This window comes from Silurus aristotelis, assembly GCF_946808225.1.
Source record: "Silurus aristotelis genome assembly, chromosome: 9".
Classification (NCBI taxonomy): domain Eukaryota; kingdom Metazoa; phylum Chordata; class Actinopteri; order Siluriformes; family Siluridae; genus Silurus; species Silurus aristotelis.
This window is the reverse complement of record NC_139582.1, coordinates 24,057,207-24,084,032: the sequence shown is the minus strand read 5'-3', so window position 1 is coordinate 24,084,032 and position 26,826 is coordinate 24,057,207. Positions and strand designations below refer to the sequence as shown.

The 26,826-nt window shown below is 37.5% G+C and overlaps 1 protein-coding gene across 1 annotated transcript in view; it reads left to right on the top strand.

Annotated features, from left to right (window-relative positions):
- Positions 1-1,294: 1,294 nt before the first annotated feature.
- Positions 1,295-26,826, top strand: part of LOC310731566 (uncharacterized protein) — a gene marked incomplete at its 3' end in the record, with an annotated part of 271,196 nt that continues 245,664 nt past the window's right edge. The window contains exon 1 of the mRNA XM_083551224.1: positions 1,295-1,766. Within this exon, the coding sequence (XP_083407350.1) occupies positions 1,605-1,766 (162 nt within the window). The 5' untranslated portion in view covers positions 1,295-1,604. The remainder of the gene's footprint in view (positions 1,767-26,826) is intronic.

Sequence of the window (26,826 nt, the reverse complement as noted above, 5' to 3'; positions counted from 1 at the left end):
TCCTGATTATTTGTCTTTTATTACCCATAAGGCAGTGGTTTTTAACCTATTTAAAATCATGACATTGTTTACATGAAGAAAACACAGTGCATGTAGTGGAACGGCCTCAGGAGCCCTGCAGTAAGTGTGCTGTGTGCATGTGATTGATGAATGTGCAGGTAGAAATTCAACTTAAACTGCATTAAATCTGGTTGATTATCAAGCAAGTTATTTTTTTTAACTACATTTAAGTTCCCTGTTATAGGATAACTTGCAATTCTGTAAATTCCAACTTTATTTTCATTAATTCCTGTTAATACCTAAATATTCCTGATAATTCATATGGGAAGCTTCCAGTCTTGAAAATTCCTGCAAACACATTCCTAGGAAATACATGAGCTGTTCCTTAGTTTTGGGCACAGGGATATTTTGCCTGCCTCTGTTTTTTAATTTAATTAAAAGAAATTTAAGTTTTACATTGTTCATTGTTCAAGAATTTTACCTGTTATACAAATTGCAGTTTAGACACAGAAGCTTTGAGTATGTAAGGATCCTCTATAATTATTTGGAGAAAGAGTCTGGTGTCATTATGCCATGGCTTGGGAAGTCGGGATGTTGTTAATAAATGTGAACTGATTTAATGTCATACAGTGTGTCTGTGTTCTACATTACAGTGGGGTCTGAGGTTCGGTTCCCAGCGTGTTGTTTCCGTACATTTTTTTATCCAGGGCCCAAAATCTTTCCACTGATCTCTCACACATTTAAAAAGTGATCTATGCAGAGCTGAACATCTCACCATGAATGGTGAAAAACCACATGCATGTTTGTGAGTTTTACTTAGAATCTATTTCGACTTCACTTCTGTGTTCATTTCAACCTCATTTATGTCGTCAGTCTGATTAGAGAGCAAACAGGGTGTAAGTGATTCTTCACTGCAAGAAAGAAAAAAGTTTGCAAATGCTGTTAAATCGGTAGGGCAACCATCCAGGTCTAGATTTGTTTTAACACACTAGAAATAGTGAGGTGTGAACCTACCTGTCATGATGAGTGTATTTGTAAATTATCCGCTAGGTGGCAGTAATGGCACACTTACCGGTAAGCTGTAGAAGAACTCCGGTAGAAGTGATGATGTAACAGTGCAGTTGTTGCATGTGCAGACCTGTGATGGAGTAAAAGAGATTCCTTACTAAGAGTTTTCTACACTGAAGTAAGAAACATACAGAGAGAGAAGACAATTGTGTCTTGTTGTTGGTGATGTATTTAAACAGTGTATTTTCAGTCTGTGGTAACGTTTTTTTTTTTTTTGCACACTTTCCTGATGCCCCCAAACTAAATATGATGATGGTGACATCATGGCCAAGTGTTTTGTCTCATGACGGCTCTCTGACGTAGCTTGTTTGACTCGTTTACCGCAAGTTCTGTGTTTGTATTTCTCTCGCCGTTTTCAAACAAACTTTACTATTTATCTCTCCTTTTTTCCTCTTTTAATAATCCTAAATTGTTTTTTGTCTTCCTGACTTGTGCCTGTAGTTAGTTAACTCGACTATCACTAGTGTTGACTATATTCATTGCCTCTCACTGTATCACATCTCTGTATCTTAACTTTATCTGCTATTATAAGCACTATGCCGGCTGTGTGTCTGCCTTTGAGCACAGGTGAGGACTCGTTCGAGTTGCAAACGGTGGAGTTGGAGATGGAGGCTTTGGAGAAACAGGCAAAGCATGCCCAGCTGCGAGAGCGGAATGCGGCGCTGGAAACATCCCGGGCGGACGCTCACTCGTCCCAGGTAAATTCCCCGGTTGAACCTAACGCTCCCAGCACCTCAACTCCGCGTGTTTCTCTGCCCAGGACCAGCGCACCTACAACGCAGCCCGCCCAGGTATCGTTTACTCCGCCACCGGTGCACCACGGACCCTGGATGCTGCAGCAGCGGAAGACACGAGCCAAGCCCCGGTCGAGGACGTCTCCCCCGCCACCACCACCGGCCTTCGAGATCTCGACCGAGAACCGCTTCGCCCCTCTCCGCGAGACGGAACGCCATACTGTGATTCTTGGAGATTCCATCGTCCGGCATGTCCGCGCTACCGGAGCCAAAGGTAAGGTGTACACTCGCTGTTTTCCTGGTGCTCGTGTTCTCGATGTCGCTGCGCAGGTACCCGCGATCCTGAACGAGAACTTCACAGCGGTTGTTCTTCACGCTGGAAGAAACAACACCAGGCTGAGGCAAACAGAGATCTTAAAGAGGGATTTCAGGATCCTGGTGGAGACGCTACGCAGCACATCACCCACAACGAGGATCATAGTGTCAGGACCTCTTCCCACTTACCAGCGAGGGGCTGAGAAGTTTAGTAGACTCTATGCACTAAATGAATGGTGTGGAGAGCACAAACTTCTCTTTATTAATAACTGGAACTGTTTCTGGGAGCGTCCGAGGTTCTTTCGCCCTGATGGGCTGCACCCCAGCAGAGTTGGAGCAGCAGTGCTATCAGATAACATCTCTAGGATACTTCACATCATCTGACTGGTAAGACATCAGGAAATTTACGACTATGAGAACATTTATACAACAAACCAAATAGTTACAAGTTCACACACAGCCCAGTTTATAGAAACCGTATCTATTCCTTGTGTTGTAAAACCAAGAATTAAATACACAAGATCCAGAAATAATCTTATTGCAGTTAAAACTGAAAAATGCCAGATAAGCAAACACCAAAAAGTTCTAAAGTTTGGTCTTTTAAACATTAGATCACTTGCACCCAAAGCACTGATTGTAAATGAGATGATTACAGAAAATAATCTCTCAGCACTCTGTCTCACTGAGACCTGGATTAAACCAGGTGAATATATGGGTCTAAACGAGTCTACAGCATCAGGATATGTTTATAAGCATGAGCCCCGTCAGACTGGTCGTGGGGGAGGTTTAGCTACTATTTACAATGCCTCTCTTATGTCAGTCAGAGATTAGGATTCAGCTTTAAATCATTTGAAGTGCTCTTCTTAAAGTTGTACTTTCAGACATGCATATAAAACTTGCTCTGGTCACCGTGTACAGACCCCCAGGGTTCTATGCTGATTTTCTTTAAGAGTTTGCTTGTTTTCTTTCAGACCTCTTGATCAATTTTAAGAAAGTTCTAAAGTAGATTTTAATATTCATGTAGATGATGTAAACGATGCTCTAGGATTATCATTTGTTGACTTATTAAACTTTTTTGGGGTTAAACAAAACGTCACCAGACCAACACATCGCTTTAACCACACACTAGACTTAATAATATCCCACGAAGCAGACGTCACTGATATAGAAATTTTACCTCAGAGTGATGACATCACAGACCATTACCTCATACTGTACACACTACAGGTAGAGCAGATTAGCCGTGTTTCACCACGTTATCGACTTGGCAGGACTATTGTTCCGACCACTAAGGACAGATTCATAAATAACCTGCCTGATTTATCTCAATTTCTCACTAAACCCATAACTGCTAATAATCTTGATGAAATGACTTACAACCTCACTAGCACATTAGACACTGTTGCCCCCATCCGGTTAAAAAAGGTTAGAGAACAAGCATCTGCACCTTGGTATAATAGTCATACGCATGCCCTCAAGAGAACAGCCCGTAATCTGGAGAGAAAATGGAGGAAAACTAAATCGGAGGTATTCAGAATTGCGTATAAAGACAGTATGCTCAGCTACAGACAGGCGCTAAAAGCTGCTAGAGCTGAACACCTGAGCAAACTCATAGAAAACAACAAAAACAATCCCAGGTTCCTTTTCAGTACAGTAGCTAAATTAACTACAAATCAGGTTTTTGAAAAATGTGTTCCATCATAGTAGGCTGGGTGGCTAAAAAAAAAAAAAAAAAAAAAACCCTGGTGAGTCGCTTGTTTTATTTTATTAGTTGCTAATCATGGTCTGAATATGTGTTTGTAGGGAGGTGTGCATGAACGCAGGTAGCATAAAGTGACAATAGTTTAACCCCGTTTGTGAGGTAAGCAACTTTATTGTGGGTTATTGTGGGGAAGGGGGAAACTGTTTTAAATGTTTTATTTGTTTGTTTTTTTAGGTGTGGCCAAAGAGCGCTAGCTGCTGTTTCGTACCTGTTTCGTATATGTTTTTACACGCTGTTTCATAAACCCGAAGTAGCTTGTTGGTTTACAGGTTGGACTAAGCGGACGTTGCGGTTGTAAACCGCTGGATTACTGAGTGTTTTAAAAGATTATTCTGCGACACGGTTCTGTGCTATATTTGAGTAAGGACTTGGATATTTATCTCTTGTGCAGGTGTATTAAATTAACAGGCTTGGTATTTTTGCTCCGTGAGCCGCTTGGACGCTTTTTAAATATTAATCGGGAGTTGATTGTTTTTCTCTTTTTAACGTGTGTATAAGTGTATGTACCATTTACATAACTATTTCCACATGTAACTATCTGATGCGCTGTGATTCTTGAGACTTAAACAGAAGGGGAGATTGTTTGTGTGTTTTGGGTTTATTTTTGGTTTATTCTTGTTTTTAAGAATTATGCACTGATTTGCTGTGTGCTCTCTTTTTGTTACAAAGAGGATGTAATCTAGTCTCTCCGATTGTGGGTAAATAACTGGTAAGCTGTAAATGGTATTAAAATATTTGTAGGCATTCTTTTGTTTAATAAATTTGTACTATTCTTGGAAAGTCACGTCTGTCTTTAATCCCATCCGAACCAGCAGGGTCCTTCATAATTTTTTAACTTTTTTTTTGGTTTAATTATTCTTTTGGGTTTAATCTATTTTCCTGGGTGAATAAATAACCCAGGTGGTGTAGTCAGTTCCTTTTTTATTTTTAATACCTTTTTAACCAAGGGTTACATTTAGGTCACGTCCTTAAATCTCTCAAGTTAGCAGTTATTAAGCTCCTCATTAAGAAACTTAATTTTGATCCAAACACGCTATCGAATTACAGACCAATTTCAAATCTCCCATTCATGTCTAAGATTTTAGAAAAGATTGTCGCCCAGTTATTTTCCCACTTACAAGAGAACATCTTTGAAGAGTTTCAGTCAGGTTTTAAGCCCCATCATAGCAGAGAAACTGCCCTAGTTAAAATCTAATTACTAACTACCTGTTTTTAGCTTCAGACCAAGGCTTCATCTCAATGTTAGTTTTACTAGATCTTAGTGCTGCATTCGACACTATAGATCATGATCTCCTCCTCGATCGCTTACAGAATTACATCAGCATTCAGGGACAGGCATTAAGCTGGTTAAAATCCTACCTCTCTGATCGTTACCATTTCATAGACTTAAATGGAGAGCTATCCAGGCTAATGCTAGTGAATTATGGTGTACCAAGAGGTTCAGTTCTAGGACCCCTGCTTTTCACAATACACATGCTTCCCTTAGGAATATTATTAGAAGGCATGGAATCAGCTTCCACTGTTATGCTGATGATACCCAGCTATATATCTTATTAAAACCAGGCGATACAGCTCAATTAGCTCGGATAACTGAGTGTGTTAAATAATTGAGATTGGATGACCCATAACTTTCTACTATTAAATTCTGATAAGACGGAGATTTTGCTCATTGGCTCAAAAAACAGTATACAGAAGCTCCAGCATCTCAACCTGCATTTAGACAGATGTTCTGTATCTACTAGTTTAACGGTAAAAGACCTGGGAGTTATTTTAGACAGCACCTTGTCCTTCAAAAATATATCAACCAAGTTACAAAAACAGCCTTCTTTTACTGTAGAAATATTTCTAAGCTAAGAAACAAGCTTCCATCCATTTTCATCAGTCTTAGAAGCATTATTAGCCCACTGTTTTATTATGTCGGTTGAGACTAATGTGTTTATGACAGAATGCACAATTTTAATCCTAAGAGATGACCGCGGCATCAACTGAAGTAAATGGCAAACTAACAGGTAACGTTAACATTAAGTATACTGTTAACTTGTCCATCCATTTGCATCAGTGATATGAGAAACAGTATTAGCCAACTGCCAAGACTGAAGTTAACTTTTGTCCCTCATTTTTCCCTGGTGAAACTCCTGACAGTAGCAAGTCAGAGTCTTTCTGAAGTTAAGAAGAAGAACAATGAGCAAACTGTAAGAAGATTAATGGACATTTCTTTTGCATTAAAAGACAAGAGGTTATCAAAGAATCTCCAGTTATTGCTAACTTTAAGAGCAAATGGTCAGCATTGTTCCAAGAAAATGAGGTAATTCAGCTTAATGTCTTTAAGTGGGATTTTAAATCAAATTAAATATATTAAAATCTCAATAACTCAAAATCATTACACTATACAAGATAGCTAGAGTAAAAGTTTCGGGTCTGTCTGTGGTCCATCAACATTGAAAGGATAGACAGGCAATACACTCGTTACTTTACACTAGACAATGCACTATCCATTTGTAAATAAAATGCAGTAGTGTACGTTGTATTAATGATAATACATTATTTAACCATATGATTTACACTTATTACTCAGCAGTTTAGTGGAACAGCAACTGGAATTGTTTGGATACTTAATTTGTGACGTTTTTCTCTGTTTTAGGTTTGTGCTGAATTTGCTCGCATAACAACTGTAGCCTTAATTTCAAAATTATACTCAAAGCTGGATGAACACACTACAAATCTTTTGAAGATCTTTGCCAAGAGAGGTGGAGCTCAGGGACAACGGATAAGAAAACTTCTCGTGCCACTTACACAGGTATGATAGCCATGAAAATTGTTTTAATAGACAATTGTGTTTAGTTGTTTTTCACTTATGACTTGTGTTAACTTGATAATGTAGTAGTTTATAGGTTTGTGTTGCTAATTTTCTTTCTTTTTCCTAGTGTGTCTGCATTAATGTTAGAAGGGAGTGTGTCCTCAAAGCCCTGTTTGTCACAATATTGAGGCAATTATACCATGTACTCCTTGATTAGATTGTCAGGATCCTCATTTAGGTAGACAAAGACTTTGTGTATAACAATGAATGTACTTTGTTCTGTTTATAGGATGCAGATTTTTCCAATGCTCAAGCTGCACTCAAAGAAAAGGTGATTAGCGTTGTCATCAGATGTGAAGGATGTGAAGTTAATGATAACCCTGCAGATGTTGGACTAATTCTTAAAGGTGTTCTAGCACTAGAAGATCTTGGTAATGTAGCTAATGGTGTTGATTTGCTAATTGGCCTAATATATGCCTTAAGCCTAAGTTATCCTAAGGAGCTTTGATACACCTTTGAACTCCTGCAAAAGGTGTTCCTGGAGCTTGATGACACAAACTCTCCAACAAAGTTCAGGACCAAGCTTTTTACACCACATTAAAGGACTGATGAACAGACTGATCTTTATCTTGAAACTATAACTATTACTAATTGTTATTGTCAAATGGGCAAAAACTTTGCTGAAAGAAAATTTGAGCTCAATTTTTATTGTTCACAGAAATACTCTTAATTTTTCATGCCTTTGTGTTTTTTTTTTTTTTTTTTTTGGGGGGGGGGTGAAATGCATGTAGCAATCTCATAGAAAAATATTAAAAGCAAACACTATGCTAGTTATTGATGGGTTACCCTGCATTTGTTGTTCATGCAGGAATGTGAACCTGTTTGTTTCATTTAGGAGTTGTTTCATGTTTTGTTCATGCTACACTGCTTTGGTTGTACTGAGTTTTTGTTCTTAGTTAATTTTTTTTATTTGAAACATTGTTTTCCTTAAAAGCACATGCACAAATAGCAAGCAGCAAGTTCACTCTTTGCTGTGTAAAAAGTTTCTGTACACATTTGTCATGTAAATTTGGTCAGAAAACTGTAAGCTTACAAATGCACTAGTTTAAGTGTTTTGTACAAACAAAAATTGTTAAAGTATGGCACCTGCTGTAAACTGTTCCCTAGTATGGTACAAAGGATTAATTACATATTTGCTGCCTCTGTAGTCATATTTTTAAAGGTCATTGAAGCAAGGAAATGAAAAACAGGGCTGATAACATCTAGTAGTAGTAACTTGACTAAATTAGATCCATCAAAAGTGATGTTTACATATAGGCTTAACATCAAGGATTAGATTTAAGATATGATTAATTGACGTTCAACAAAAAACATTAATTCAAGTTAATTCGAAATATTTAAATCATGTTTAATCTGTTTATGTTAAATGAACACCAATGTGTTGAGCTTGTTTAACATCATCCAGTCTTGTTAAGATAATGTGGTGTAATCGCGTGGAACCACTGTCCACGATTAAATCATGTTTAACCAAAGTGCAATTTTTTTGAGTGTATGTGTGCTGCTCGGAATCGGCAGGTATGCGCATGTTTAGTGATCACTCGTTCAGCAGCATGTTTCAGTTTAATTTGTGTACTGTTGGAGAAACTAGAGAAGAACCCCATTCTCAGGGATATTGATTTATTTTGAGTCGGATAGATGGTCATACACATTAAAAAGTGAGTAACTTGAGTAATTTTGTTGATTAGTGCTGATTTGAGACGCAAACTGTTTAACGATTCAGTCCGATTTGGTGAACTGGTTCGACCGGTTCACCTAAAAGAACCAGTTCAAATGAACAATTCGTTCACGAACCGGACATCACTAGTCAGAATGGGTCTCTGTTTCTCTCATTTCCGAGGTTTGTGCGAGTAAAGAGATGTAAACATGGAGCTCTTTAGAAGGTTAAGAAGGTTTTTTCAAACCAGAAGAGAGAAGAAATCTGAGCAGATTGCTGAAATAAAGGAGAAGCTGAAACACATGGAGAAAGTAATAAAAGACTTGGATGCATTTTCTGATCTGATAGAGAAAATAACAGAAGAGAAAAAAGAGAAAGCCATTCTGCTACAGACTGCAAAAGCTGGAGGCTACTTTGGCTTCTGAGAGAAAGCAGTGGGAAGAGAAAAATGATTTGATGACAAACTGAGAGTGAGTGGAGACACGTCTTGGTTTGAGAGAAAGAAAATGGAGAAAGAACAAAAGAAGACTAAACTAGACATAGAGGCAATGACCACCTCCAAACCACCAGGAAGCTCCAGGATTCCTTCAACCACTGTGTGGAAGAGAAAAAGAGGGCAGAGCACGAGAGAAATAACTTGATGAGAGAACAAAAGCGACTGGAGAAACTTGTTGCTCAGCTGGAGGAAACTTTGCAATCTAAGAGAAAAAAATGGGAGAAAAAACTAAATGCTAAACGAAACATTACTCGCTTTATACTAAACTTAAGAACAGGAAATGGCAGCACTGGCGAGAAACTGTAACTGTAATGCTCTGGGCAGGTTTAGATTCAGCATGTGAGCACACACCATACATTCACTGTGTGCACAATTATTAGGCAAGTGATTATTTTGACCATATCATCATTTTATCCATAATTTCCAAATCCAAGCTGTATAAACTATAATTCTTATTGGATTTAATGCATATCAGGTGATGTGTTTTTGTGTAATGAGGGAGGGTGTGGCCTAAGGAGATCAACACCATATATCAAGGTGTGCATAATTATTAGGCAGATTCTTCCACTCAGGAAAAATGGGCCAAAAAAGATATTTAACTGACTCTGAAAAGTAAAAAAATTGTAAAAAGTCTTTCACGGGGATGCAGCACTCTTGAAATATCTTAGATATTGGGGCGGGATCACAGAACCATCAAACGTTTTGTAGCAAATAGTCAACAGGGTCGCAAGAAACTTGTCGAGAAGAAAAGACGCAAATTAACCGCCAAAGATTTGAGAAGAATGAAACATAAAGCTACCAGGAACCCATTATCCTCCAGTGCTGCCATAGTCTACAACTGCAACCTACCTGGAGTGTCAAGAAGTACGAGGTGTTCAGTTCTCAGACACATGGCCAAGGTAAGAAAGGATGAAACCCAACCACCTCTGAACAAGACACATAAGTTGAAGCGTCAAGAATGGGTCTTGATTTTTTTAAAGGTTTTGTGGACTGATGAGATGAGAGTGACTCTTGACCGGATGAATGGGCCCGTGGTTGGATCAGTAACGAGTCAGTGAGCTTCGACTCAGATGACAGCAAGGTGGAAGTGGGATACTGGTACAGGCAGGTATTATTAAAGATGAGCTAGTTGGACCTTTACGGGTTGAAAATGGACTCAAAATCAACTCTACTGCCAATTTTTTGAAGACACTTTCTTCAAGCAGTGGTACAGGAAAAAGTCTGCATCTTTCAAGAAGACTTTTTTGCAATTTTTATGCAAGACAATGCTCCATCACATGCATCAAAGTACTTCACTGCGTGGCTGGCCAGTAAAGGCCTTAAAGATGAAAAACTAATGACATGGCCCCCTTCTTCATCTGACTTAAAACCTATTGAGAGCTTTTGGGCCCTTCTTAAGCAGGAAATGTACAGTGAAGGTAAACATTACACCTCTCTGAACAGTATCTGGGAGGCCGAGGCTGCACAAAAAGTTGATTCTGACCAGATCAAGAAACTGACTGACTCTGTGAATGGAAGGCTTGTGACTGTTATGGAAAAGATATTGGTCAATGAGGTTTTCTTTTTGAAATTTCAGAAATGTTTATTTGTAAATTTTGAGTTTGTTTATTATTCTTACTTTAACAGGTGAAAATAAACAAGTGAGATGGGAAAATCTTTGTTTTTCATTTAGTTGCGTAATAATTCTGCACACTAATAGTTGTCTTACAATGGTGTACATGTAGATATTCTCCTAAGAAAGCCAACACTTTTACTACTTAAATGTTCAGGTTTGAGGGTTTGTTAACATTTTGGATTGACCAAGAGAACTGTAGTTGTACAATAACAAAATTAATCCTCAAAAATACAACTTGCCTAATAATTGTGCACACAGTGTATCACTTAGTTTATGCCATGACACCTGCTATGCTTTTACACATAGAGCAACAATATTCCTTTTTCTGTTTCTGTATATTGCATGACTTGGTGGCGCTGTGATTTCAGTCAAAGTGTAACTGCTTCTCTGTTTGGTATCACCAGCACTGACCACTACTTTTATTTTCATTATTCTGTTGCTGGTGTGTGTTCTTTCTAATTTCACCTGGTTGCATCTGTTATTTTATTCTGTTTTTTTTACTACTATTTTCAGAACAATTAGTGAAACTCCAGCTTTCTACCCAATGGCATCTCTTTCATCTCTTTCAAAAAGAGGGCAGAGCACGAGAGAAATAATTTGATGAGTGTAGCTGTCTTAGAAAAGGTCGTAATTGTTTTTAAGTATGTCAATAATTTAAATTGTGGAAAAGTATTTAGTTCACAAATGAGGTATAATGTATAAATGTTCATTTGGAAATGGTTATAAAACTGTGTAATAGTGACACCTTCAGGGGAATTATGTTCAATATTGGTTAAATTTGTCACATGGTCTAACTAGCAATTTTAGTTTTCAGATCCACAAAGAAATGCACGCATGCTGAGAGCTATCTGATAGTAAGGTGATAGTGATAGTGAGGTGAACCACTAAAACTAACCCAGGAACAGAGTAGGAACATTCTGATCACCTGTTTTTTTTTTTTTAAAAGACTGCTGAAAGGAAATTTGTGGAACTATCTATGGATTCAGACTCGGTTGAGCTGAAATGGTGAAACGACTCTCCTGAACCTCATTGTTTTGAATAGAAGTGATCAAACTGAACTCTCTTGAACCGAGTTACTTGAACTGAATCTAAGGAGTCAAAAACACCGAAACAAATCTTTTCAAACTGAATTGACCAAACTATATGGACTGAATTTTTAAAATGAATCTATTAAATTAAATTGTTATTTTGTAATGGATTGAATGCAAAATAGTTATTTCTGATGTTTTTCTACTAAATGCGGTTGTCAAAAGTTATTAATATATACTTGAACTATGATGTTATGAGGCTGCATTTGAACTAAACTTTATAGTATTGTGTGCATCAGATGAACCCATGAAGAACTCATGTATTGTAAACTGATTTAATCTCTGTGTTATTGTGATTTAATATTTAAACTGATACTGTGAATACTGTTCAATAACTGTTTATTTTATTTTCTATTAAAAATGTAATTTATTTTTAATACAGATTTATTTCCTATAAAACTAAAGCTGTGTAATTATCACCTCCTGAGCCGAACCTACTGCCCAAAAGATATTCATTTGTCAGTGGCTGTCAGTCGCAGTTTTATATTAGACTTTTTGCAGCAATCGATAGTTTTGATCAGTTTAACTTCTGTTCATGTAAAATTGGGTTTAAACAGAACCTTTATTTTATCATCATTTACATTTGTCCCGTTTCCCCAACATTTTATCATGTGGATTCAAATTCTTAGTTAAATTTAAATGATGTCCAACACTTTAATAATAGAAACAAAACACACATTATATTTATGATATTTATTTATTTTGAAGGAAGAAAAAATATTCAGTTACAATAATCACTGATATTTTTGTACTTTATTATATGTAGGACATGTCCAGCTGGATCTCCTCTTTTTCTTTCCCTTTTCTTTCTCTTGTGCTGAAGTCATATTGCTGAACAGCTGTACAGCTTCCTCCAGTCACTCTCTGGTTTCCATCCTCATTTCTCTTCCCTCGCCTAGGAATCTTTGTTTCCTCAGAGATTTTCTGCGACTTTTTGGGCTTGTAGAGGTTCAGCTTTCTGTTCCTGTTCTTGATTTCCAGATTCGTCTTATCTCGCTGCTGTTTCTCATAGTCAGAACTGAAAGTGCCCTCAGCTGAGCTACTTGTTTCTCCAATTGCTCTTGGTTTCTCAGAATTATCTTTCTCAAGCTCTTCAGTCTTCTTTTGTGTCTTACAGTAATTCATATGTATATACACAAAACAGACAATGAATGAATCTCATTTAAAATGCTTTCAGTGATTCTACATTCTGTTTATATGAAGTGTTTCCACAGTGTGCATGTTAATTGGCTGGATGGAGCTTTTATTCATTAGTTATTTATCCAGTTATCATCTGTTAACCTGTTATTTTAACAAAACCAGATTTTCTCCTGGTAACCAAGTTAAAGAAAATGCTACAAGTATTGGTATCCAGATCTAACAGTAGAAAGCGCTGCCTCGTCTCCTATAGCAGTTCACACCTGCTCTTATCATCCACAATGTAAATGGGAGACACACCCAGGAGAAAAACACAGGCCTGACCCAAGAGAGGTGGATTCCTAAATGACCTGAAATAGAAGCCAAGGTGAATAAGTATCTCACCTGGGACACTGAAATGCTGCAGCTCAGTTAACAGCACAGCATGCATGCTTAACAGCAACTTTTCTTTTTTGCAGTAAAGAATCACTTACGCTCTGCATAAATCACTTTCTTAATGTTTGAAAGATCAGTGGAATTCACTCCCATTTCATGTTTGCTGTACTTTAGAATGTAATACTTTATTACAGTGGGGTGCTTTAGTACCTAAAAGTCTATATTTAAATATTAATTATTTTATTTTTATTGTTAAATGAGGTTGGAATGAACATAGAAGTGAAGTCGAAGTAGATTCTAAGTAAAACTCACAAACATGCATGAGATTGTTCACCATTCATGGTGAGATGTTCAGCTCTGCATAGATCACTTTCTAAATGAGAGATCAGTGGAACGATTTTGGGCCCTGGATAAAAGAATGTAAGGAAACAACATGCTGGAAACCGAACCTCAGACCCCACTGTAATGTAGAACACAGACACACTGTATGACATTAAATCAGTTCACATTTATTAACAACATCCCGACTTCCCAAGCCATGGCATAATGACACCAGACTCTTTCTCCAAATAATTATAGAGGATCCTCACATACACTAAGCTTCTGTGTCTAAACTGCAATTTGTACAACAGGTAAAATTCTTGGGGCATCTGATATCAGAACAATGTAAAACTTAAAAATATCTTAAAAAAGCAGACGCAGGCAAATATCCCTGTGCCCAAGACCAAGGAACAGCTCATGTATTTTCTAGGAATGTGGTTGCAGGAATTTTCAAGACTGGAAACTTTCCATGGGAATTATCAGGAATATTTAGGTATTAATGTATTAAAAGGTATTAAAGTTGGAATTTACAAAATTGCAAGTTATCCTATAACAGGAAACTTAAAATGAGTTAAAAAAAATAACTTGATTAAAAATCAACCAGATTGAATGCAGTTTCATTTGAATTTCTACCTGCACATTCATCAGTCACATGCACACAGCACACTTACTGCAGGGCTCCTGAGGCCGTACCCCTACATGCACTGTGTTTTCTTCATGTAAACAATGAGTCATGCCTCGAAAAAGGTTTAAAACCACTGCCTTTTTGGTAATAAAAGACCAATAATCAGGATCTCAGGTCTACATTCCTTACTATTGAAGTAAACAGGACCAGTACAGAACAGTTCATCAGACAGGAAGTCACTAATAGTTACTCAAGTACAGTAATGAAGTACATTTACTCAAACACTTTACATCACTGCATTTAACTTGCACTTTGCAGTGAGGAACCAATACACACACACACACAGACACACACACACACGTGGCCTACACCAACGTTTCAGTTGATAAAATTGTGTACAGATGTTTAAGTGAATCAGGTTCTACCCCACATTGAATTTAAACAAAGCACTAAAGCTGCAAGAAAATACCTCAACTTCAGTTTCTGTCAAATTCCTTTTCTTTGAGGAACATCAAACATCACTGAATCTATCAAACATCATTGAAGTGGATTTCAGGAAAGAAAATGAAGTGATTGAATGCTCTCTGTGATGAAGAGACATTAGACATAATTGGAATTTATAATCTTTATTTCTTTAAATTAAATTTGTTTAAATTAGGATTTATTATAAATAAATGATGGTGAAACAACATGCACACTAAAGTACATGAAAGGTTCGAATTTCACCATCTTCCTCTATTCCTGAATCATTGTCCATCTGTTCAAGTTGCTTAAACAGATCCTCGAAGCTGTCGACATCAAAGACTGGTACAGAATCCAGGATCTCTGTGCTGTTGTGGGGGTCTCCAGTATGATTCTGGGTTAAAAAAAAAGCCATATTCCTTATTTAAAATGGAGAAGATGTCGTTGTTCAGCAAAGTGATTTCATCCTCGTCCTCGAGCTGAACCTCACTGCTTGTACAGTCAGACCCATAGCAGGTGCTGTAAACAGAAGTGCACAATTTTAGCTGCATATTAAAGTAAATGAGTGGCGATTATGGCGATTATTTAAGATGCAGAGTAAAACTTTATTTGCATGTCATTCTTCTGAAACTGTTCCAATGCAGTTTACTAACTCACTTGGTCTGGCAGAAGGTCGACTCAGAAACAGAAGGGAAAAGAGGAGGATCAAAGCAGAAGTCTTTAGGAGACAGCAGTTCTTGGTGGCTAAGGCCGGGGAACTGATCACTAACTTCAGGCACGAGGTCATGGACTGGTACTTCTTCTGGCTCAGGTCTCCTCTGTGAACCATTTATAGTGCTTCTCTTAATGTTAGTCAGAGATTAGGATTCAGCTTTAAATCATTTGAAGTGCTCGTTCTTAAAATTGCACTTTTAGAGATGCATAGAAAACTCGCTCTGGTCACCGTGTACAGACCCCCAGGACCCTACGCTGATTTTCTTCATGAGTTTGCTTGTTTTCTCTCAGACCTCCTGATCAGCTTTGATAAAGTGCTGCTTGTAGGAGATTTTAATATTCATGTAGATGATGAAAACGATGCCCTAGGATTATCATTTGTCGATTTACTAAACTCTTTTGGAGTTAAACAAAACGTCACCAGACCAACCCACCGTTTTAACCACACACTAGACTTAATAATATCCCACGGAGCAGACGTCACTGATATAAATATTTTACCTCAGAATGATGACATCACAGACCATTATCTCCTACTGTACACACTACCGGTAGAGCAGATTAACCGTGTTTCACCACGGTATCGACTTGGTAGGACTATTATTCCAACCACTAAGGACAGATTCATAAATAACCTGCCTGATTTATCTCAGTTTCATATTAAACCCATAACTGCTGATCATCTTGATGAGATGGCAAACAACATAGACCTTATCCTCACTAGCACTTTAGACACTGTTGCCCCCATCCGGTTAAAAAAGGTTCGAGAACAAGCACCTGCACCTTGGTATAATAGTCATACGCATGCCCTAAAGAGAACAACACGTAATCTGGAGAGAAAATGGAGGAAAACTAAATTGGAGGTATTTAGAATTGCGTATAAAGACAGTATGCTCAGCTACAGACAGGCGCTAAAAGCTGCTAGAGCTAAACACCTGAGCAAACTCATAGAAAATAACAAAAACAACCCCAGGTTCCTTTTCAGTACAGTCGCTAAATTAACAACAAATCAGGGATCTGAAAAATGTGTTCCATCACAGTTTAGTAGTGAAGACTTTATGAATTTCTTCACTGAAAAAATAGATAACATTCGAAAAACAATTGTGGCAGTTCAACCTCTGACAGCATCTCCCGACACAATCGTACTTACAACCCCACAACTACACTGTTTTACATGTATAGGACAGGAAGAGCTGTATGATGCTATTATGAAAGCTAAATCAACAACATGTCAGTTAGATCCAATTCCCACTAAACTACTGAAGGAAGTGTTATATACAGCTGGTGAGCCTCTTTTAAATATTATTAACTCCTCACTATCGTTAGGTCATGTCCCTAAATCCCTCAAGTTAGCAGTTATTAAGCCCCTCATTAAAAAACCTAATCTGGATCCAAACACGCTATCGAATTACAGACCAATTTCAAATCTCCCATTTATGTCTAAGATTTTAGAAAAGATTGTCGCTGCCCAGCTATGTAACCACTTGCAGGAGAACAATATCTTTGAAGAGTTTCAGTCAGGTTTTAGGCCCCATCATAGCACAGAAACTGCTCTAGTTAAAATCACTAACGACCTGTTTTTAGCTTCAGACCAAGGCTACATCTCCCTATTAGTTTTACTAGATCTTAGTGCTGCGTTCGACACTATAGATCATGATCTTCTCCTCGATCGCTTACAGAATTACATCGGTATTCAGGGACAGGCATTAAGCTGGTTTAAATCCTACCTGTCCAATCGTTACCATTTCGTAGATTTAAATGGAGAGCTATCCAGGATAATGCTAGTAAATTATGGCGTGCCACAAGGGTCAGTTCTGGGACCCCTGCTTTTTACAATATACATGCTTCCATTAGGAAATATTATTAGAAGGCATGGAATTAGCTTCCATTGTTATGCTGATGATACCCAGCTATATATTTCATCCAAACCAGGCGATACAGCTCAATTAGCTCGCATAACTGAGTGTGTTGAAGAAATAAGAGATTGGATGACCCATAACTTTCTGCTATTAAATTCTGATAAAACGGAGATTTTGCTCATCGGCCCAAAAAATAGTACACAGAAGCTCCAGCATCTCAGCCTGCATTTAGACGGTTGTTCTGTAACTACTAGTTCAACGGTAAAAGACCTGGGAGTTATTTTAGACAGCAACTTATCTTTTAAAAATCACATCAATCAAGTTACAAAAACAGCCTTCTTTCACCTTAGAAATATTTCTAAGCTAAGAAATATGTTATCTATATCTGATGCAGAGAAGCTCGTCCATGCGTTTATGACCTCTAGAATAGACTACTGTAATGCATTACTAGGTGGATGTCCTGCATCATTAATAAACAAGCTTCAGTTAGTTCAGAATGCCGCAGCAAGAGTTCTTACTAGGTCAAGAAAATACGATCATATAACCCCAATCTTATCGTCCCTACATTGGCTTCCTATTAAGTTTCGAATAGACTACAAACTACTGCTACTCACTTATAAAGCACTAAATGGTTTGGCTCCCATGTATCTATCCAGTCTTTTAACACGCTACAATCCGTCACGCTCCCTGAGATCTCAAAACTCTGGGCTTCTAGTAGTTCCTAGAATAGCAAAGTCCACTAAAGGCGGTAGAGCATTTTCACATTTAGCTCCTAAACTCTGGAATAGTCTTCCTGACAGTGTTCGGGGTTCAGATACACTCTCCCAGTTTAAGTGCAGATTAAAAACATATCTTTTTAGCAAAGCCTACACATAACACACATCACACACATCACATCACAACCTTGTGCTCCAGAACATCTGATCACATGCACATTATCAACTTGTGCTGTTAATATCATGAACAGCAGCTACGCTAATTCCTCTCCACTGCTTCTCTTTCTCTCCCCATCCCGAGGCTTCCTGAGGTTTGGCCAGCTCCAGTCACGTCCCACCTCGTGAAGATTATGGACCTATGGATGATCATGGAGAAGTAGATGCCGAGTGTTTAAAGGCCCTGGCATGGAGAAGCTGATGCTGGATCTATGATGATCACAAATTGTTCTGTATTGTTGAAAGATTTATGACCAAACTTTTGATGTCACCCATATGAGGATGGGTTCCCCTTTGAGTCTGGTTCCTCTCAAGGTTTCTTCCTCATATCATCTAAGGGAGTTTTTCCTTGCCACTGTCGCCACGGCTGCTCATCAGGGACAAACGCACACCTTCACCTTCACTGTTGTTTTCTGTAAAGCTGCTTTGAGACAATGTCTGTTGTGAAAAGCGCTATACAAATAAACTTGACTTGACTTGACTTGAGTCACTACTCTGCAAACTGCCTACAAATATACACAAATATAGACATGTTCTGACTCCCTCCCTATGTGAAGAGGCTCCATATGATTGTAATAGGACAAGCAGGAAAAATAATCAAATCTATTAGCATTTTTAATGATTAATTATATTTCCTGTGGTGGACACTGACTAGAATAAAGTGTTTACTGAAGATGAATGGATTAAAGTGTTAAATGATCTTAACTGCAAGACAATTGGAAGACAAACTTTAAGCACTAATAAAGCAATATCACAAGCATGAGTGCTGTTATAGAGCATCTGTGTTGCCATGACGACACACAGACTATCCTAACGCGCATAGAATATGTAGTAACGGTTTTAATATAATGAACTATTGCTAGAATAAGTGTGTTATGTAGCAAACACACAAATAATGTGTGATAATACTAACAATGAAATGTACCAGTGTCGTCCTGAGGTGCCACTTTTTGGCTGCGTCTCCTTCCCTTCTTTGGAAGCGGTTTATAAACCCAATCTACATGATAGAAAAGAAGAATTTAAAGAGTAAGAAGCAACATAAAAACAATAAAAAGTGTCAGAATTGATGCGTTTGTTTTGTTATTTTGACATTTGTCTATAAAGAATGTTCACCTACCAGGAAACAACTGTTCATGTTCCTGTTTAAGCCTCCATGATTCAGTGTAGTAGGGTTTCTTCTGTTCTTCACTCAGTTTGTTCCACTGGATCCCAAGCTGCATGCTGATCTCTGCAGAGCTGCTATTTGGATTGGCCTTGGAAAAGATGGGCCGCTGTTTCCTCGCCCAAACCATGTAGGCATTCATTGGCCTTCTGATATTGCCTTTTTTATCTCTGCACTTGGCGATGTTAAATTTATCTACAAAATAAAAAACAAAGTTCAAGTTAAACAGAAATCATTATAAACTTCTAGTTAAAACAGTGAACAGAACAGAGTCATGCAATACTGCACCAGTCTTAAACACACACAATGTTGTAGTACAAATATTTTATAAGTGCTGCATTACTCAGTCAGTACAAAATCATTTTATATTTCCTGCATGACAGATTCATATTCAATGTGGTTTTAGGAACTAAATGATAACTATATTTCATTGTATCTGTACTTGTTCTCTGTACAATGACAATAAAGTTGAATAAAGTTGACAGCAGGCGAAGCAGCTGTAGCTGTTACCCGTCTTATTATCTGTCATTATTTCTCCTTCTTTCTTCTGAAAGTTGCTCTTTCTGGCGTCTTGGAGAGTGGATTGTTCAAAACCATGACGAATAAAAAACATTTCTGTTTCTTTGCGCTCCATTGCTGTGGTCAGTAAATGTTTGTGTTCAACAGCAGCAAAGTTGTCATGACATTAAAAGTGCGTCCAGGGCGCCGTTTAATTGCTAATTTTACCGAGAAATATGACCAATCAGGGATGCCGACGTCACAAAGGAGGCGGAGCTTCAACGATTCAAGCGCAGACGCGGAAGTGGAAAACGGGTGGTGTTAAAACAAGAGAAGTGGTGTGTGTTTGTAAACCCTTCGAGTTCCTGTAGCGCTCCTCTGTTTAGACACATTAGTGTATTAAATTATTTAGATTTATATATTTTAATAGAAAACGTGTTTGCATGTTGGAATGCGATTTTGATAGAAATGTGGGGTTTAATTTGGGGTGTAATTAGTTTGTACTGCATGTGGTGACCTGTTGTTGTTATACTTAAAGTGGGGGAGTAGAAGTGCATTAAAAATAGAGAATAAGAGAACACGTGATTAGCGCGTGTAAGACGTGTGTTATGAGTTATTAGAAAATAAATCATTAATTCATGCTACCTGGCCTCACTTCCCTCTGTTTTCTGACAACACTGCACTTTTAACAAATACTTTATTTTATATCCCTTAGATTATTCATTATACTTACTTTTTTTGAACACAAACAGATTTTTTTTACTTAAACACATGGTAGTATTTATAGTCTGTCATCCTTTAATCATAATCATCTACTTATCAAGATGTTTGTAAGCAAGAAATTATTATAAGAATAATGGTAAGTTAATCACAAGGTAAATTAACTGTAATATAGTTTTTATTGAATAAAATCAAGTCCAAAAATGTATTTGAAAAAGAAAAAACATAAATGAAAGATGTGATTGATTTTGATCTGCCGCCAGTCTTTTTACAAGCACTTAGTGTTTTCTCAACTGGTCCACGACTACACCAATTTAGGATTTTTTTTATATTGGTATTAAAATAAGAAACTAAACTCCTATAAAATCATCTCAGCAGTATTCAAATCAAGATTTGGTCATTTCTGTAAAAAGCTTGGTGTGAAATGGACGTCTCTGTTCACCTGTGTACAGCAGCACATGGGGAGGACAACAAATAATGACAAGAAACAAAAAAGTGACAAACTTCATTTGGATTTGACTTTTTCTCCATCACCCTTATAGCTGACATGCCATCATTATACACACACAATTAATGTAACACTGATTTGAGGTAATCCATGAAAAAAAAAAAACACTTTCTATTAATCAGTTCTATGAATGTTAGTTTTAAGAATAACGAGGCATAAAAACAATTGAAATGTCACACATGAGATTTCTAACACCACTTCCACCAGTACACAATAAACACACAAATACAATGTGCTTAAAAATAGTAAATTTACTCTAAAAACAAACAATTTGTTTTGATTTATTGTTCTAATTTCCACCTTTTGACGATGGTAAGTTGTAACCACATACTTAAAACAACTGATTTAATGCTCAGTAGGTAAAGTTTACTTTTATGTTTTTGGGGCACAAAATCCTCGTTCATGACGATTTAGCGTAACATGCCAGCTGTTGTAGCTCATGTGAAAAGTTTCATGTTTGGCTTTTAAGCAGTTCCCAGACTTTAAAAGAAGTCGAGTCTCTTAAACCAACTCTGTTTCTTTGTTTACGATCTGTTTCAAGAATATTCATCTGCTCCTGAGAATCGTTGTGTGGTGATTCTCTCAATTTCCTGCTGCTTTTGCACAGAAGCCAAAGAAGTGTGTTTGTACCATCTGTACCAGAATGTTGTTCACTGCTTTTTCTTTTGTTATCTGCTCCATCATAAGATCAAGAAATGCACCCAACGCTGTTGCTACTTTCTCCATCTCCTTCTGTTCAAATTTCTTTCCTCTCCTGTTTTGAAACATTTCTCTAAACCTCCTAAAGAACTTCATTTTTTAGTATCTTTATTTCCAGATACTAACCTCGGGAATGAGAAACAGATGCAGATATAAAGACGTCTTACTGTGACGTCACACAAAGACGACCCGCCCTCCAGTCACCCCGTCGTCTCGCTCTCTTTCTCTCTCACACTCACTCTGCGCATGCGCAGATTACAGAGAGAAAGCACAAAAAAAAGTTATGGCGTCTTCACAACTTTTCTCTGTTGTTCCTGAGAGAAGAGCGATATTTCAGTCATAAAAAAGATAAAAAAAAAACGGCAGTAAACTGTGTATAAAGCGAGTGAAGGTCAGCGGGACTCCATGCTCTCTGAGGACGGACCGGGGCTAGCTTAGCATGCTAACTTCAGTAGATATTTCTGTTACATAATACATAGAGGTTTTTAAAGTCCAAACTGTCATTGATTCACATTCTGTTGATAATTGTATTTAATTGATAAGTGTTTACACTACACTTATCACATAGAGCTCCATAGAGAAAGCAGTTAGTACGCGGTATTTAACAGTAAACTGGGTCCGACTTAAGAACCGGAAGTTGACCGGAGTGACTCCATGAATGTTGCAGAATCATAAATGACCAGTAGGTGGCAGTGTGATTTGTATTAGAGCTCACTGTCACAGCAGGCAATTAGAAGTAGTGGAGCTCTAATGACGTCATTAATAGCGAGGACAAGACACACAGCAGTTTGGGATTCTTTTATTGACTTTATTGATTAATTGATTTGGAGTATGATTCTGTTTCTGATCAAAGTAAGTTCACGTGTATGGAGTAAAAACAACCTGTACATTTCTCACTTCCAGACAGTATTATGAGATGTTCATCTGTTGCATGTTTTATAGGATTTATGAGCTGGAATAAATGTTTCAATATCGGTTTGTTTTGAACGACTGGTGCATTTTTAGCTACTTTTTCCCCTCAACTGAAAGGAGGCAGAAGTTGGAAAACTTTTTTTGCCATGTAGTTTAATTTGGGCCTGTATATAAGTATTTTAGGCAAAATGCTGTTTATTGTATTTATTGTAAAACTATATGCTTCAGATGAGTTTTATAAAAAATATTTTTACTTATAAAATAATAAAACGTAATTCTCAGTGAAGCCAACTGTTTATGAAATGCATTATTCACTAAAAAAACATCAACGGAACTGGATGATTTGTTTTTATTGAATGTAAAAATATTAATTTGAGGATGCTGAAGTTCCCTAGAAAAAAAATGTGTACATCATAAATTATTATTTTTTTTAAATATACAAATACATGAATTCGGTCCTGAAACAATCCAGAATAGTGACGGGTCACATGTCCAATGGGTCACATGTCCAATGAGTTTATATTTCAACTTTGAAGAAAATACAAAAAAAACGAGATTCCTATAAACATTATTCTGAGACTGTGTGCAGTCTTTATGTCCCTCCGTCTGTTTAAGGAAACGCACAATAACCAAATGTACCGAAGGGTTTTTACAAACTATTGTCGTCATTATAAAAACCACTTAATTGTTTATCAGTTATCAAATAATAAACAGAATCTTAGACATCATATAAGTGATTTATTTGAGCACTTAAAATACCAAAAGAATAATAATTGAGTAGAAACATTTAATAACACAATATGCATAAAACTGGTATTTGAACATTAGAAAAACAGAGTAATAATAAAGTAATGAAAATAAAAGTGGTGGTCAGTGCTGGTGATGCCAAACAGAGAAGTAGTTACACTTTGACTGAAATCCCAGCGCCACTAAACAAGTCATACAATATACAAATGTTTCTGTCCACAAACCCTGCATTGTCTCCTGTCTGAAGCAGGTACCCTGGTAATTCGTGAGTGTCTTTAGGAGGGGATGGAGGAAATTCAGGAAGCACTAAAACAGTAAGTTTCTCACTGTATTTTTTTCTTAGAACTGCTTCTGTGTCATTTGCGTCCGATTCTTTGCACAGGCGAAGGTGTTTATGATGGTGTAGAAGAAGCTCTGGTACCATTTTCTTGTCTTGTGTGAGACTATATAATAGCTGTTTGATATCTACTCCAGTCATGCACCCAAAATTAAATCAAAGTGATCAGATTTTAGAATAAAAAAGGCAGAAATATACTTGTTTCAATATATATGAAATATCAATTTCAAGCTGAATTTACATGACTGAATAATTTGTATGAACCTGTTGTAGTCTAGAACACAGTCTGGAACAGGTACATCCAAGTTTCTCCACTGTCCATTTTAACCTTTCACCTTCCTCTGCACAATGCTTCCTCTGTGAATGGTGGAGCACATCTGGTCCTTCCTTTTATCCTTCCTACTCTAATTAAATACTGCACACAACCGTGTTCCCTCATCACTGTATACTATGCAATGCGCACGTGACACAATAACAAATGTTGACGTCCTTGTGACACAGTGTGCTGCTCTCGGCCACGTGCTTAAAAGCCGGAACACCCAGCAGCAGCCCGCAGACTAAACACAACCTATAGAGCAGTACATTTCTCTATCACGCAACCAACCACGATCCATTTCAAAAGAAACACACTAGTGTTACTCTACAAGTATAAGTTACTCTACAAGTTCATGTTCACAAACCTGTTCTTCAGTTTGACTGATTTCATTCATCGCAAGTCACATGTTCACACAGAACCTCCGGGAAGCACGCTCTAGCTAGCATAGAAGGATCTAGAAGCAGAAGGATCCTCCAGTGAATAATCGCGTACCATCAGCATTCATAAAGACCAACCCGGCAAAAACCCAACAGCCCTCATGAGCAGAGCTGTGTGCGCCACACAACCAACCCACGCCCCCTCCATAACACCTCGCCCCCTGCTACACAAATCGTCTTTATCTTTCTGATTAAGTTACCTTGCGGATAATCTGCAAAAAAAAGGAGAAAATACGCTGTAGAAACACTGATCGTTCAGATATTGTTATGAGAAATGAAAATTCGTTATTGAAGGATTTGTAATTAAAGCTGTTTTTCATTTCTCCAGATTCAGCAAACTCTCTAGAATTAAAGACTAGAAATGACCTACAGAAATGGAGAACGCAAGCATAAGCCAGTCGAAGCTTCAGGCCACGAAAACTCTGAAGATGCAGAATACCAAAACTGACAAGTAATTTTAAAACACATCATTTTGATAGTAACAATGCACACAATTACTTGCATGATGGAAGGAGTAGCACAGTGGTTAAGATGTTGGAATTATGATTAAAAGTTCATGAGTTTAAATCCCATCCCCACTAAGCTGCCATCATGGGCCCTCAACTGCTCAGTTGTATTAATAAGATATTCGTTGCTCTAGATAAGGGATTTATATATATATATATATATATATATATATATATATATATATATATATATATATATATATATATATATATATATATATATATATACACAGTACAGACCAAAAGTTTGGACACACCTTCTCATTCAAAGAGTTTTCTTTATTTTCATGACTATGAAAATTGTAGATTCACACTGAAGGCATCAAAACTATGAATTAACACATGTGGAATTATAAACATAACAAAAAAGTGTGAAACAACTGAAAAATGTCATATTCTAGGTTCTTCAAAGTAGCCACCTTTTGCTTTGATTACTGCTTTGCACACTCTTGGCATTCTCTTGATGAGCTTCAAGAGGTAGTCACCTGAAATGGTCTTCCAACAGTTTTGAAGGAGTTCTTCGAGAGATGCTTGGCACTTGTTGGCCCTTTTGCCTTCACTCTGCGGTCCAGCTCACCCCTAAACCATCTCGATTGGGTTCAGGTCCGGTGACTGTGGAGGCCTGGTCATCTGGCGCAGCACCCCATCACTCTCCTTCTTGGTCAAATAGCCCTTGATGCCTTCAGTGTGACTCTACAATTTTCATAGTCATGAAAATAAAAAAAAAACTCTGAATGAGAAGGTGTGTCCAAACTTTTGGTCTGTACTGTATATATATATATAATTTGGGAATTGTTCATTTAGTTATAATTGTTCCTATAAAAGTTTCTAACAATAATAGTAATATCTAATAATGTGTTAGTAACAATAATTATAATAATACATCTGATAGAAATGTTTGCAACAGTGTAACAATAACGCACAAAAATATTTTGTGGCAATCTTTATTGGAATAAAAAAAAAATAGTAGTTTTAATATGTCATATTGTCAGGGATCCACCTGCCATGCCCCCTTTGGTGGCTCTCTATATCCCTCCGCTCTCCCTAGAACTGCAGGCTTAACCACGCACACCTGGGGCTCATTATCAATCATGTCTCCACTCTCTCTGGAGCTCCAGGCTTAATCACGCTCACCTGGGGCTCATCATCACTCCACCCCGCTTCTATATAAGATCCTCACTCACACTCACTCCCTTGTTTGTTATTGTATGTGTTTATGGTTTCATGCAGGACTCTATGTGTTCCGTTTCTTCCGGACTTCAATATCCTGCACCAGCTGCGCGGTTCCTTTCAGCGCATCTTGGATCAGCTACGCTTCTCCCAAGCGGACCTCGGACTCTCTTAACCCAAAGACTGCCGTGTGTGCTTGTGTGTATCTCTCTCCCTCAGTCTAGTCATTGAAACCCGAGCGAGGCTTACTTCGGCTTCCGCCTCCGTTTCATTCGCACCGTGACACATATAATAATATAATATGTAATGTTCTATCTGAATGTTTATTTTCCACAGTAATGCCAGTGTTAAAAAACAGCTTCTGGCACTTAAAAGTGTGTAAAGTTTTGATATTTCTGCGTTCAGTGTGTAAGAAAGTACAAGTTCGTTATTACTGCATGATTCAGTTCTATTTAATGAGCATATAATGTGATTAGTGTGCTCTGAGCACCTTTTCATTTCATTTTGTAAATTATTTTACAGAAGTAAACACCAGACAAAATCTGGAAATCCGAAGCCTGGACAGGAGTACACAATCAGTAGCTTTGAGAAAAGCATCTGTTTATTCGAGGTACTTTCTTGTGATTACAAACGCAGACGTCATTGAACTGAAGTGAGAATTGTGACTAAATAAAACTAAATGTTGTTTTTGTTTTTAAACCTCAACAGGAAAAAACTATTCAAACAGGGAAATGAGTTGAACAAATGTAACACTGAAATCTCTCTGAGTTTCTGTAGATGTTGATGTTGAAGCTATTTGC